At 41.6% G+C, this 15,644-nt stretch overlaps 1 protein-coding gene across 24 annotated transcripts in view; it reads right to left on the reverse strand.

The window, feature by feature from the left end:
- LOC117573835 (protein lap4) overlaps positions 1-15,644 on the reverse strand; it is a 66,196-nt gene that overhangs the window by 24,782 nt on the left and 25,770 nt on the right. For 19 of the 24 annotated variants that reach the window (XR_007955326.1, XM_052007217.1, XM_052007218.1 and 16 more), the window contains 14 exons: positions 15,549-15,628; positions 15,221-15,480; positions 8,029-8,597; positions 7,746-7,952; positions 7,483-7,669; positions 7,044-7,408; positions 5,604-5,888; positions 3,437-3,547; positions 3,094-3,273; positions 1,876-2,034; positions 1,576-1,789; positions 1,419-1,507; positions 1,061-1,357; positions 685-963 (listed from right to left, as the gene is read on the reverse strand). Coding sequence is in view for 23 of the 24 variants with exons in the window: in XM_052007217.1 (XP_051863177.1) it covers positions 685-963; positions 1,061-1,357; positions 1,419-1,507; positions 1,576-1,789; positions 1,876-2,034; positions 3,094-3,273; positions 3,437-3,547; positions 5,604-5,888; positions 7,044-7,408; positions 7,483-7,669; positions 7,746-7,952; positions 8,029-8,597; positions 15,221-15,480; positions 15,549-15,628 (3,282 nt within the window). In the remaining variant the exon portion in view is untranslated. Of the gene's footprint in view, positions 1-684; positions 964-1,060; positions 1,358-1,418; positions 1,508-1,575; positions 1,790-1,875; positions 2,035-2,760; positions 2,876-3,093; positions 3,274-3,436; positions 3,548-5,573; positions 5,889-7,043; positions 7,409-7,482; positions 7,670-7,745; positions 7,953-8,028; positions 8,598-8,677; positions 9,030-14,102; positions 14,189-15,220; positions 15,481-15,548; positions 15,629-15,644 lie in introns of those variants that run through there. The other 5 variants (XM_052007228.1, XM_052007230.1, XM_052007222.1 and 2 more) reach the window with 5 other exon arrangements.

Raw genomic sequence — 15,644 nt, forward strand, 5'->3', positions numbered from 1 at the left:
TCTCAGAAGTAATTAATGAATAATTGAACGAGTTCATTCTCTTATTTCTTTGTGGTCTGATGCATGAAGTTGAGAGAATAACGTATACAACATAAAGCAGCAGGCAGACAAGAGCTGCAAATGATGGGCAGCCGCTGGGGGAAACGAACTTTTTGTGATGTGAATGCGAATTTGCAGATGATGAGGATGAGGGGGGGGGGGGAGTGTGACGAGTACATTTAGGGTTTAAGTTTGTGATATGTGGCAAATGTTTGGCGGCGCATATGAATTGAATCAGATGAATAAATTTTATAAAATGTGAACACGAGAGCAGGCAAAGTAACAGATATACAGATACAAGTATTGAAACACACACACACACACACACACACGCACACACAACATAATACAAAACACGTAGACAGACGTTAGTGGAGTTATTCAAGAAAACAAGCAACACAAAATGTATAAAAAATATAAATAAATAAATAAAGAGTGAAGGTTTTTGAATATAGTGAGGGGTATTTTGTTGGATGCGCAACAGTCAATCGCACTGATGCATGTGTGTGTATGTTAAGTAAAGCTAAAGGACATACACACGCTTAGAGACGACGTTAAACAAAGGCACACACACACATACACAGAGAGACAGGTACAGACACAGTACACGGAAAGTTGGACAAAGACATGCGTTCAGTTACATACCTGCTGATGTTGCTGCTGCTGCTGTTGTTGTGGTTGTTGCTGCTGCTGCTGCTGTGGTTGTTGTTGTGTCTGAGTCTGTGCAGCGGTCGCTGACTCTGGAGGCGCCGCACCTATCGGCAAAGGAGCTGGCGTTGTGGGTGTGGTAGGATTTGTATCGAGCGTGTGCTTCGATATAACAACCGTCGTTGTCTTTTGTATCTTGTCCTGTTCATGATGCTCTGATGGTGATTTCGGTGGCACTGTGGTGAAAGCATCCGCGGCGCGTACAATTTCCAGCACCTAATTTGTTTTGAACACGAAAAGTGAGAGAACGAACGACATTAGTGACCAGTCAGCCAGCAGAGCAGAGGCTAAAGGCCAAGGTCATTGGACTAACCTTCTCCTGTGTGCTCTTCTCCTGTCCAATTGTTGCCAGTTGCGTCTGCTGTTGCTGCTGCTGCTGTTGCGGCGCCTGTTCGGCGTGAATGAGCGCCACGGTCTGTGCGGCAACAGTGTCTGGCTGTGCTAAATCAGCGGACGCAACGGGCGGTGTCGGTGTGGTGGGTGGTACGGGTGATGGGGAGCCATGCACCAGAGCAGCCGCTGCTGCCAAGCCTGTTTGGCTCGTTGGCTCCGGAGTGCCAACTGCTGTTGTATCGACAGGTTGTTGTTGCGTGGCGAACACATCAAAGTCCTGCAGTTGTAAAGTTGTCAGTCGCGGACAAAACTTATTTGAACTTTATTTCGACACTCACCTGTCGTAGGCGTTCCTCTTCATCGTGATCCAGACTGGAGACACTTTGGCTGTGACTCAGTTCAGAGCCTGTCTCCGAAGCGCGCGAGCCTGCAAAGATACGAATTCAATTGAAAATCTCTTCTCATATGGACATCTTGATTCGGGCGTTTGCTCACCTTGACGACTGCCGCCGCTGCAGGATGCAGACGAATTAAAGCCGGTGCTCATGCCGCCAGCCTGGCCAATGGAATGCATTAAACTGGATTTGTCGTAGCCCTTGCACACGACCAATTGAATCTCATTGCCAGCATTGCGCAGTACGTTGACCGCATCTTGATGCGAGGCGCCCAACAGCGAATGTCCGTTGACCTCCAGCAGACGCATGCCCACCTGTGTGTGTGTGTGTGTGGTGACCAGCAAAAAGTTTAGCTTAATACTCGTTGGTTCAAACTCAATTTACTCTGTCAAAAGTTTACCTTAAGCCTTCCATCGCGTCGCGCCGCTCCGACCGAGTTAATTTTGGACACAAAAACGCCCTCATCAGATGGATCCACTGGATTACCGCGCTGTCCATTCAGGCCGCCCTTGATGTGCATGCCCAAGCGCTCGCCCTCTGCCTTGGCCAGCAGAATTTCCTGTGATTTGCCATAACAACAGCAACAACGACAACGATAACGATAACAACAAAACAAGACATAGAAATTAGCATTGGCTTCGTTTAAGTGCTTGGCAATTATAAAATAAGAGCAAAGTCTAAGACAAAACAATTCAGATGATAATCGCAGCTGTGCGAAGCAGTGTAAAAGGCTTTACTTGAGATACTTTGAACAATAAAGACAGCCATCAGCAAAATTAAATATCTCTTTCTTAAGTAACAGCAAACAATATACAAATTGTTTGTATATCTGCTGGAAATACGCATTGCTTTCAATTGATGACATTGCTGCAGAGGTATTTATTCTTATCTCTTTATTGTTCAACTTTGAAAAATACTTTGATTATTGTGTATAGTTTAATCAGTACTATAAAAATATATATATATTGCTGTATTTATTATTATTTGTTTATTAATTCATTTTAACATTATCGTAAAAAGCTTCTCCTACCGGTATTTGCTCTAATCTAAAAAAAAAGCAATTCTAAAAATAAATTATTAGTCGAGCTTCCGACTCTAGATAACCAAACCCAATTTTCTTGGCATATATTTTGGGGTGTAAAATAAACAAAGACAGATTTAAATTATTTATCAAATAAAAACAAAATATTTTCTAATCTTTTCAGATATTGATGCGCAGAATCTGGATTGCATTTTAAATTGGATTAAACAGTTTATTATTTTGAAATAAACTTCATATGCTTTATTTATTGGGTGTGGTTGATTAGTTAATTGTTTAGCGCTACCAATTGTTGTGTGGGTCGGTGTAAAATATATTTATAGAGTCTTACCTCGGTTGCTACATAAACTACTTCTATGTGCTTTGCATCGTAAATGTTTTTTAAGCATTCATAGAGCATAGAGGAAAGAGAAGTATAAATTGGTTTTTGGTGTTCACTCAAAGCATTAAGTATTTGATATTTACAAAAAATTCAAGACTAAATAAGTTGCATATAATGCGAAACTAATAAGTGGCACTTAAGCAAATCAAACAAAAAAAAAAAATAAAAAAAAAAAAAACATAAATTATTGAACTCACCTGAAAACCAGGAGGCAGGGGATCGTGTTGTATGGTGAGCTTGATCTCATCGCCAGGCTTCAGCAGTTCGAGGACAGCATCCTGATGTGTGGCCTTTGAAACATCAGCTTCGTTCACTTTCAGTATGCGATCGCCCATTCGCAGCTTGCCACATTTTGAGGCAATGCCACCCGGCACAATCTATATGCAAAATAGTGAATATATAAGAGGTGGCAAAAGTTCCTTTTTTGTGGTTAAATTAAGTGATAGCGTAATGAGGCTGACTGCATTACGAGGCTAATTGGCATGCACCCAAGTTGCGGCACCTCCAATTGCTTTAATTTGAAAAGTTTTATTGACTTACGTGTGAAATGAAAATGCCCGGTTCGCGAGTACCAAATGGCACACAGGAATGATCCGTGCCTCCGATGATGCTGAAGCCGAGAGAGCCTTGATTCTTGGGCAGTACCACTTCCTATATAGAGAATACAGAATATACATTTAGTTGGTGTTCACAACAAGTGAGTAAAACTAACTAACAAAAAAATAGAGAATACTAATCATTTGCTGTGTACATTTGAAGTTTGAAAAGCACTGAATGAATGGGTGTGCTTATATGGAACAAGTGGGTGCCCTGATCAAAAAATATATATATAAATGAGTGCGAGTGTGTGCAAAATTGTTGGTGATATTTACATGAACAAATTTCGAATAAAAAAAAAATAAGGAATGAAAAGAGACAGAGACAAAGACAAGGACAAAGTTAATAACAAAGTAAAAGCCATGCAATTAATATCAAATAAACCACAAACACCAAAGTGAGTAGAGTTAAGAGTAGGATTCATAAATAATATAGTAAATATATTACGACAATATTCATATTGAATAACTTAAAATACAATATCATAAATTAAATAACATGCAGAAAAGTTAATATTATAATTTGCCATGCTGACAAAAACTCAACAGTTTGCGGCTACGTTCCAATTTGCAAGAACAAACAGGTACAACAAATGCTTTTGAGCTGCCTGCGGCTTAACACACACACACACACATACACGAGTGTGTATGCATGTGTAAGTCTGATATTAAAATGTCAAAATATATAATACAAGTTTTACATTCATTAGCCGCACACACACACACAGAAACAGAAACAAAGATGTAACTGTATGTGACGACTCGACTTTGGAAAGTTTTCACTAAAATAAATTGAATTCTTGTGCGACATCGAGGACGCTGCAATCGATGCTTCTAGCTAAATGCCTGCAGGACTTTGTCAAAAGTGTATGACAAAATGCCAACAAGTGGAATTAAAAACAATTAAATATTTTATTTGCAATTCAAACACAACACAACTTTGTTGCCACAGTCACAGTCGAAAGATAAACTTCATAAGTTTGTTTTCAGCCCTCTGCATATGCTGTGTTATGTTGTGTTGTGTGGGCGTGGCGTGGTGAAAACTTTACAATAAATGCTTTTTTCATTATGCATTATTTAACGGACCTTTAGTTAGGCAGAGATGGCTCACATCTGTGCGAGAATTTACAATCAGTTTGTTGATTTATTTATTCATGTGCAAACTGGACACATTTTCGACAGGGATTTTGTGGATTTTCATGTTGAAAGGAGTAAAGTAAAGCAGCCAATGCACACACTTAAGAGTTGCCCGGGCTAAGCCATGAACCAAAAGCTAAATGCGATTACAACGCTCTCTCTCTAAAGCACTTAAACGAAGAATGCAATTAATATAAAATACTCTCATCCAATTCATTACATTTTATTACTTAAATTTGAATAAAGTTCTTAGTTTGTTAGTAAAAGTCCAGTTAAATTGTAGCTCTGAATTTCAATTGATTTAAAGTAAATGTTGCATGCACCTTTAACCGGTTTTGTCATCTTAACAGCTACACAATATTAATACAGATTAATTGGGGATGTCCTCCTGCCGAGTGTCCATAAACCAATTACTAACTACTTGTCAAATTAGTTATCTGAATATCAATGTGCGTGTTTTGCATAATGCTTCACAAGATTTCAACTGATCTCATCGATCGATATTTGATTATTTGAAGCATTGGGCGTGCTGCCGGAAGCCAAGTCAAAGGGTGTTCAAATAGAATCACACAATCAATTTTATTTACAAATAAATCAAAATAGAAATATATTTATGCATATGCGTGTATGTAGTAGGTGCTTAAGGGCTAACAAAAACAAAATAAGATGAGGGCCAACAATAGAAATTTATAGCCAATTACAATTTGTATATCAATTTTAAAGATTGTGTATGTGTGTGTGAGGGGGTGTATGTGTTTGTGTGTGATGGTGTGTGGCTGTGCAATTGGCATGTGAAAAGCAAAGCTCTCGTCCTTGTGGAAAGCCGCATTCTGGCCATAGGAAACAGGAGAGCAGAGATCGAAGAGCCATTTTTTACACACACAGCAATTGTTTTACATACTATTTGACATTATTTTTATAATTTTTTTTGTATTTTTTTGCTTTTAGTGTATGCGTGATGTTGTGATAGTCACCTCACTGATCAATGGCTCCGCCAGCTGATTGTCGGTGATGCGGGTCATCACGGTTTCCGTGAACGTGGACTTCGTGATGGTCTCGGTGACACGCCCCAATTCGGTGGGCGCCGCTGGGAACATTGGCAAATCGGGCTGCGGTTTATTCACATTAACCGTCACGGCACTCACGCCCACCTCATTGGGCCGTGCCACATGCACCTGATGCTGACTGCCGCCGCTGAGAAAGTGTGCCGGTATCATCGCCTGAAAATCATCGCTGGTCAGTGGCCGCAGTGATGAGGACTGCTCTCGTCGTTGACAGTGGTTGATTTTAGGTTGATTGGGGTTTATTTTTTTTGTTGGTGTTATTGAATTGGACAAGTTTCGGTTTTCGTTTTTTCGGAATATTTGTTTTGTGGCAGAAAGTTCAGTTTTTTAAAGCAACATTTGGATTTATAGAAAAAGAAACAAAAATATGTTTGGTTTTTGGTAAATTTCGTTACACAGTTTCGATTTTGTTTGGTATTTTTATTTGAATTGTAGCGACTAAATGCTCTAGATGCTAAGCTAAGCTGCCTAAACACTAACTAAATATATAGATAATTACGAATGTGAATGCATATAGTATAGTATGTATGTATATTATGTATTTTAGCTTTATTATATATACAGCCGTATAAGTAGCCCTGCTGGTCCCTTTCTCAATTCGATTCGATGTGCATTTTGTAGAACGAATATGTAAGCCAAGGACACAAAACGAACACAAATTGCTTGTGCATATTTATCAATGTTGTTGTTGTCGGAGGAGGGGGAGAATAATATAAAAAATATTGTATGTAATACACGTATGTATGTGTATATGTGATACGAGTACCAAGAGAAAGAGTAACAGGATAAACGCGCACAGCGCACAGGGCACATGCAAAACAAACACAAACAAAAATTTGATATATGTACTTTATATGTAATAGATATATATATATAGATGTGTGTATATGTGTGTAGATCTAAGAGCTAGGGTTATAGTTTGATAATCTCGCAGATACAAAATGTATTAGCACAATTAGATATATGTGTGTATGTTGTTTATAGGAAGAGTGTTTATGTGTGTATCAACAACAATTTGCGTGAATCTTCGTTATTTATTATTTGCCCAACTTGCGCGTCAGTTCGAACTTACCTCCTCCGGGGGCATCATCGTCATCTAACAACTGACGCGCAAGCTGTTGGCTTTTGAATTTGGATTTGGACTGGGTTTTTAGTGTTGGGCCTGAGGAGGTTACTTAAGACTTAAGCCTGAGCATGAATTAACGAACGAGCGAGCGAGCGAACGAACGAACGAGCTTATGGAGCAACATTAAAATGACGTGCAGAACAACTAAAACAGGTAACTAAGGCTAAAGGGACTAAAACACAACAGGAACTACAAAAGAAATATATCTATGAACTATATCTTACCTGAGCCTCGCCCGAGTCGCCGCTGCTTGTGGATGCCGCACCATTCAGTGGCCCATCGCCATCGCCCAAGGGCACAGAGTTGGTGCGACGCGGCGCTGGCACTGGCTGACCTGTGGATTTGTCAATATGTGACGCAGCAACTGCGGCAGGAATCGTAGCAGCAGCCACCTGGGCAGTAGCAACAGCAGCAGTTGGAGCTGTAGCTGTGACAAATCCGTTTGTCTTGTTGTTAGGCAGCGTGTTATTATTGTTGTTGTTTGTGTAGGCAACACCAGTTGCCGTTGCTGTGGGCGTGGTGGCCAATGTGTTGTACTTGTAAGGCTGCTCCGCGGCATTCACATCGCCCACAGAGCGCTTAAAGTTGGCTACAAACATACAGAGAGACGGAAAGAGAGAATAGTTAACAAAGTTAAAAGCAAACGAAGAAGCATCGACTAACCTGGTCGATTCGCCAGATATCCGGAGGGACTCAACGAGTTGAGCACGGCGGGACTGCGCGGACTTGTGGGCGGCTCGAGGGGACCGCGATATTCGCGCTGCAGCACGAGACGCACAAATCGCTGCGGCTCAGTGAGGCAGGCAACAGCGGCGTCGTGATGCGCCTCCGTCATGTCATTGCCGTTAATCTGCAAGCGAGATAGAAAGAGAGAGATACGCGGTTTTGGGTGCTACAGTGAAATGCTATTAGCGTTTGCCACTTACCGCCATGACACGGTCGCCGACCATGATTTTGCCATCGCGATGGGCAAGTCCGCCCTCGGTGATGCGCGATATGAAAATGCCATCGCAGTCATCCTTAAACGGCGGCGAGCCCTTGCCGCCGGCAATGCTGAAGCCCAATCCCTGGCCAATTTGATCCCGTATCAGCGTCGTGTGCAATTGAATAAAGCTCAGCGGCGCCGTCGTGTCCTGAAACCGCAAAAAACAACATAAATCAATCAACACCCCGCTCCAAACACACACAAACAGACAACCTAACACTCACCTTGCCATTCTGCAGCAGCATTCCATTCGAAACTGGAGCAATCTGTTGTATTGGCTGCTGTGGTTGCTGATACTGCTGTTGCTGCAGCTGCTGCTGTTGTTGCAACAGTTGCTGCTGCTGTTCGGGTATGATTTGTATTGGTGGCGGAATGTAGCGCTCTTGTGGCGCAGCTGGCGCTAACTCGGCGACGAGTGGACGCGTCTCCACCGAGATCTGCGAAATGCTGCCATCCTCACTGAACACCGGATGCCCAATGAGCCGCGTGACCTCGCGTTGCACCACCAACACCAACACGGCACCGCAAGCCTTCAGAACTTGCACTGCCTGATAGTGATCCGCATCGACCACAACGATGCCGTTCACCTTGAGCACCTTGTCGCCCACTTTCAAGCCAGCCAAGTCCGCTGGCCCCGCCTCGGTGACGCGTGATATGAAAATGCCATCGTCATCGCCTTTAAACGGTGTCGAACCCTTGCCGCCAGCGATGCTCAGTCCAAGCCCCGCGGAGGTGCGTTCAATGTGTATTTCGTACTGCTCCAAACGCAGCTCTGTGACGCCATCAATGTTATCTGCGGGAGAGAAAGAAGTAGACAAGAGTTTAGCAATGTTGCAACAGAGTTTAAAACGTTCTCCCTCCAAAAGTGTTTACCAAACTGTTGTTGTCGCTGTCGCTCGTACTCGCGATCCACGGGATCGTAGCTGGTCACGATGCGCACACGTTTGTCCTTGCGACGCAAGGAGCTACCATTTGAACTAACCAATGAGCTGCGCAGACTGCCGGTGGCAGGACTGTTGCGTCCACTACTTCCCCCGCCCACCATGAAGTTGTTGCCATTGCTACGCTGGCCGCTGCGGGGCAACGTGTTGTTGCCCTCCTTGACTTTAATTTTGACATTGAACATGATGTGCGATGTTATCACACACAAACGCAATGAATTTCAACTTGAATGCACTTTTCAATATGCGCTGCTTGGCATATTTTTTGCAGATTGCACAGCACCCTGTATATATTGAACCATTTTATTTCATTGCACTTTCGCAATAACCTCAACTTCAACCTCAACCAAACAAGGCCACAACAACAACAAAAACAGCAACTCTTTTGCCAATTTATGCGCAACGGCATGGAAAATCGCAATAGCAATAAAAACAGTATCTACTTCATATCGTTTAAATTAAGAAGTAGGCAACAAAAAAAATTACAATTTTGATTGGTCTGATTTGGCGGCAATACATTTAATTCGATTGCCAGGAGGAATAAATTTATGCGCTGCATAAATTACATATTAATGACATGAAAATTTGTGTGCAAATTTAATGGCTGCCGAAAAAGTTCCACAGCGACGACGATGAGAGGACGCAGCTGTGTGTGTTTCGCCAGGATCCCATAAACGCCAGCCAATGAACCGATACAGGCAGGCAGGCAAGGCAAGTCAGGAGAGTGAAGAGGATAGAAAATAAAGCCATTTTAGGCCATAAAGCCAACGACCTTGAGCCATAACCACAATAGACCAGGTTTGCCCTCAGTTCCCCAGCTCCCCAATCCCCATTTTGGGCATCGTCAGCTAGCATCAGCGAAATGGCCTTAAGCTACTTTTGAATAATAATTAAATAAATAAAGAGCAACGAGAGTCGCACACAAAAAAGGCCAGGTAAAACAGGTCCTTCTTCCACCCCCCTCACTTCGTCCCTTGCCAACTGTCCATTGTTAATTCGCTTTCACTGTTGTTATGCTGATTTGCACTCAATAAATCCGTCGGCACTCGGCAACAAACTTGTTTCACTTTTAATGACTGTCAAATGGAATGAGTCCTGCTCGAGTCCTGATGCTGATAACCCCAACCAAACAACATTGCCAGAGTCGCATTTATAATTGTTGTTGTACTCGCTCGATTCGCATATTAATTAAGGCCACAACATTTCGCAGTACAACTGCTTAAGTATGCAACATGCTATTTTTGCCACACGATAATATTATGAATTATTAACGGTCATTTTCATTTTCAATGCCTTTTTTCCTCAGTTTACATATTTTTTACAGCTTTTATTACCATCGCCGAAAGTCAATTATTTACCCAAACAAAACTTTTCATTTAAATCGTAAAAATTGTCTCGGATAAATAATCAGGCAATAAGAAAAAATGGTTTGCTCTTTTTTTGTGAGAGGGTCGAGAGCAAAATGTGTAAAATGCCCAACAATTTCACAATATGAAAACATTTTATAAGCGCCCATAAAATGTTCGACATACACGTGTGCACTCACACACACACACACACACACACACTTATACATGTGTATACAAAAGGCACGCAGAGATTGGATTGGGGCCAAAGCCAGAAGAAATCTTTTGCCATTTTTTGCCAGAGCTTCGACAAGAGCAACAACACAATACGACAAACAGAAAGACATAAAACAAAATACGATATTTCTTTCTTGCGAGGCACGTGTTGCATGTGTGTGTGTGTGTGTATATATGTGTGCAGCAATCGCCTGTAAGTATGCAACAAATGCAAAATTCATCCATCTGCTGAGTAGCCGCCAGACTTGTGGCGATGGAGAATATATAAATGGGATATTTATAATTCCCTTAACCGATTGAGGAAAAATGCTGAAGAAAAATAATTTAAGCTATAATTCTTTAAAGATCTTCGCACGAATTGAGCATTTTCATTCGCTTTCCCGCACACACACTCAAAATACCATTTGGAATTTAACGACTGTATTTAAGTAAAAGTACGCTCGATGAAGTGCGTAAAAGTAATGTGCAGCAAATAAATGGCATAAATGTGAATATATTAAAATTTAAATGCACCACCAAAAATGAGGCACAAACACTCATAAAAAAATGTGTTGCGGCGAAACTCATTAAAAACATTGAAGGGGAAAAAAAAAAACATTTTCGAAGACGATGTTTACCCCGAGGGCATTCGAGTTTGTGTTGTCTGCGACTCTGAAAATGCAGCAACTGATTGGCGAATACCGAATCAATGCGATGCTTTCACATCTCAGCTCGCTTTTTGGGGTTATTTATATGTAAATGACCTGGCCAAGAAGGGTCTAGAGTCTAGGAGAGAACGAGAGAGAGATGTGGGTATAGTAGTAGATAACATGACAGAGGCCAGCGCCAGAAGCTGAACTCATATTTCACACACAGAACAGCTTTGTGTCCAGCCTTGTCATGCATGTCCTGTGGCCAGCCATTGACAGGCTGACAAGCGTCTCTCTGTCTCTGCCTTTGCCTTGCACTTGGACTTGGTCAAAGCCAGAGAAAGAGAAAGACAGAGAGAGAGAGAGAGACACGCCCGTGTGTTCTCTTGTTCCCTTTTGTTGCTGTCTAGCCACTAACATATTCTCTTTATGACAAGTCGAACTTGAGAAAACATTTTCTTTATGCAAATTTAATGGACGCATGTCACAAACTTTATGCCAACTCAACTGGGCTTCTCACAATCCCAACTTCATCGTATTGTATTCATTTCTCTAACTTGCCAATTGAATGCACAACTCTTGTATCGAATGCCAATGACCGCAAAAGTAATCGCTTTTAATTACGCTCGCAGAAGATCAAGTGAACTAATTGCTCTCGATGAGATCGATAAACACGTGAAATATGAATGCGTGCCACGCAGAAAGGGCTCAACAGGCAACCGCAGCGGTTGATAAATTGTCGGTCATGTTGCGGGTGCTGCGACCGAGAAACCGCTTGACAAATTGCAAATGTAAAGCTTTTGAAAAAATTCTTAAATGTGGCACAAACAAAATGCATAAAACAGAAATTAATGAATCACTTTTTTTATGCTGTGCGTATGAGCAACACACAAATCTCCACTTTTTTGTTTTGCAAGCGAGCCTAAAAGGGGTGCGCGTTGTGTTCTCTCTCATATCTAATCAGCTGGCTGAAACACAGGTACGACGACAACACAAACTTTGGAATGCCTAAAGCCCAATTGATAAGGCCAGAAACAAAAACAGAGAAGAGAGAAAGAGAGACAGCAAAAAACAGCGTTGGAGTGACGCGTTGTAAAAACAAATTCGAGATAAGCGAACATGATTGGAAAACTGAACTAAACTGAATCATTGCGCCATACATGAAATATTTTTGGACAGCCTACGGCATACGTACATACGTATTACAATTACAATGAAAAGTCAAGCGTTAGTAATGACCTTGGTCCACCTGTCGTAGGCGTATGCGTAATATCGCGTAGCCGCCCCATACGCCGCGGGCTTATCAATTATATCGAGTTAACGGACAACAGCAACAGCAACAGAAATTGATACTGTGAATGTGTGAGGAAACAAGCCGATAAGCCAAGGGGGATGACATCATTGACTCATTTGGCTTTAATTTACCGCTAAAAGTTGCTCTACTCACAACTGTTTGTGAATGAAAACAAGTCTTCTAAACTCTTATTACTATTTAAATTGAGAATCGAATTATGTTTATTGAACTATTAAAGAAAGCGCTCTAAGTACGTCTATAATCCCATTAAGCGACAACAAGTGCAACACTTGTGTGCGTTGTCATGTCGCCTATTCAGGCGTTAAGCCAACTGTCTCCCTCTTCCTCCTCCTTCCCCACTCGGCAGTTGTGTCATCGACAAGTTGCGAGTATTTCGCGCATTTGCAACATTTTCGCAATGGAAAATGTAATGCAAAATCGTTTGACATAACCATCTCGCACAGTTCCCTTGCCACTTTTTCAGCAGTGCTTTTTTTTTCTCGCTTAAATCTGGCATTTATTGCATTTCTCTTCTTTCCATTCTGCACGCGAAATGTCAAATAGATTCAAAGTGGAGGAGGCGAGAAAAGAAAGAAGAATCATTCAAGGCTGGCGAAAATTCACATGCAACTGTGAGAAAGACAAATCTGTGTTTGTTGAAAATATCAATAAATGAAAAATGAAATAATTCGAATATATGCGAGTGAATAGTTGAAATTGTTGCCTGCAGCGAGTACTTGGCTAAAGCTTGTTATAATCCAGCAGTAACGTGCAAACAAACGCAGCAAACAAACAGCACAAACATAAGCAAACGAACACGCACCGAGAAATTCAATAAGGGCAACGCTCAACACAGCAGAGCAGAGCAGAGAACAGCGTGCAATCAACAATACAATACACAAAATCAATTGCATTGCTTCGGGCTTATCAACGCTTTATTTATTGACCACCATTGCTTTTGCTGGGGTTGCGAGTTCGCTTTAAGATATTACAATGAATGCTGATGGCAAGTGCAACAGCGACAGCAAATGCAACATATTGTTTGCCAAAGGAATGCAAAAAGGTACTGAGCAAATGTTGATTGTGCTGCACACAAAACGAAAACGCACACACACAAAAAATGTAGTCAAAAGCATTTGCCAGGAAACCGGATATGCACACATACTGCGAACTGGAGATAAACTTGGCGCTGTTTGTCAAGTGCAAATATATATTATATATAGAATATAAAGCAAGTCTTTGCTATATAAACAACATGTGAAAGTGTATGTGTGTGTGTGTGCTGCCAAGCAGCTCATTTTGCGTATGCATTGCAACCAAAATGTAAATAGCGGAAGCTGCTAACGTTGCCACAAGGCAACGCTGAGGCAACTCAAGTCTGTGATGTGCCGCAGCGTAGCCTTGAAGAAGCACAAGAATCACTTTTTGCCTTTGCATATGTGGTGTTGACCTTGCTGCACTGCAAGAACTACTTGCTTATTTGCACTTGAAATTCAATTTGGCTCGACGGCCTACGCTGCGTATGCGCAATGTGCAGACATGCCTCTAATAAATGACACAGACACACAGAGACAGTCAGCCACAGTCAACCCCAAACAAAATCAATAAAAAACCAGTGCAACAACACGTAAGCAATGCAAATTTGTACAAAATACAAAAGTAATAACTCAACAATCAACTGCGATTTCAAAATTGTTGTTGTTGTTTTTTCGATGTTTATGACTAAGTCAAGGTATGTGAAGTTTTTGGCTATTGTTTTGACTGCACAAGTGCGAGAGTGAGTCTCTGTGTAGACAGCAGGCGTTAATAGCCATAAGCAAATAATAGTTAAAAGTCAAGCAAAAGACTGACGCGAAGTACGAAGTAGCGAAGTGACGCGCGCTCTCGCGATGTTGACAAAACGCAAGCGTAACTAAAAAATGACTAAACGCGGCGGCAAATGGGCAACACGACAAGACCCAGACCCCAAACTCAGGCACAGCCAGACAGTCAATTGCACTCTCACTCTCTCTCTCTCACACACAAGCTCTTCCACCAGCAAGTACTCACAAATACACTCATACACTCACATTCTCACTCACTCAGGTAGCCTCTCAACATTTGCCATAATGAGGCAAAACTCATTTCAGTTTCATTTTTCAATTTTTATTTCACACTTTCTTTACTTGTTGCGCTCTTTATAGTTTTGCTCTTTCTGCTTTGCTCTTTATTTTTTTGACTCGTTTTCTTGCTCATTTTCATTCGCTGTTTGCACTTTATCTACCCCACACTCAACGTTTGTTTGCTTTATCAGCTTTTGCAAGCCAGGCAGGCAAATAGATAGCGATAACTGATATGCCCCACTGTTAGTTGGGTGCTTTACTCACGGCGCTGACTGTAGACTGTAATTGCTCGCATTGCGTGTACTATGCACGTACGTATATTTTTAGGCCAAATTTCTAGGCATTTGTTTACCTGTTGCGCACTCGCGTAACGCGCTTTTAATAGGCCAACGGATTAACCTTTAATTTTTGCCTTTGTTGTAATTAAATTGATGTGATACAACTCTTTGAGCTGATGACGATGATATCAGCATAATCAAACAAGACACATGTCATAATTACCCCGTAGGAGTTTATTTACTCTTGAACTGGTTTACTTTTGAGATTCGAGAACTTCAATTCATGAGTTTTGGCTTTACCTTGTTTTCGGCTTATCTCAATTAAAACTGTTTGCATTCTTCGTCAGTTTAGTTAACAAAAACGAAGACAAATTGTGTGAATAATTCTTGGATTTTGTTAGACAAACAATGATTGAATTTCAAAGTAAGAAATATTTGCAATACAATATGAATATTGCCCTCATATCTCTTAACTCTCTCTCTTCTAAGTGCACTTATTGATTGTTTATTGATTACTTCGAGTTGACCCCACACCACATTTGCCCTGTGTGAGCTCTTAAGAGAAACCTCTTGCATTGTAGCAACTTACCTGAGACGGCTTCGGCTGAAGTGGGCGCTGGTATTGGGGAGAGCGATGCATCGAATGGATGTTGTTGTTGCTGCTGCTCCTGTTCCTGTTCCAGCTGCTCAGCATCGGTATTCTCCTCCTCAATGGGTGACTGCACCGAGTGCTGAGGCGTTTGCTCGTTGTTGCGCTCCTGTGAGGCCAAAGCATTGGCCAATATTTCGCTGGCCTGTTTGTCGGTCAACGGCTGAACACGTTTGTTCTTCAAATGATGCGGTGTATCGCTATAAATATATAGAAATCATCAGTATAAAGTACGTTTTAGATAGCAAGAAGAGACTTGTCGACTTACCGTCTGTGCAGTTTGGGTGGTCGATTCTTGAAGTCATCGTCTTCACCCTCCACCTGAAAGCCAACACGACGATCGGTTTCCTGTAATAGCATATGA

Source organism: Drosophila albomicans, chromosome 2R (genome assembly GCF_009650485.2).
Source record: "Drosophila albomicans strain 15112-1751.03 chromosome 2R, ASM965048v2, whole genome shotgun sequence".
NCBI lineage: Eukaryota > Metazoa > Arthropoda > Insecta > Diptera > Drosophilidae > Drosophila > Drosophila albomicans.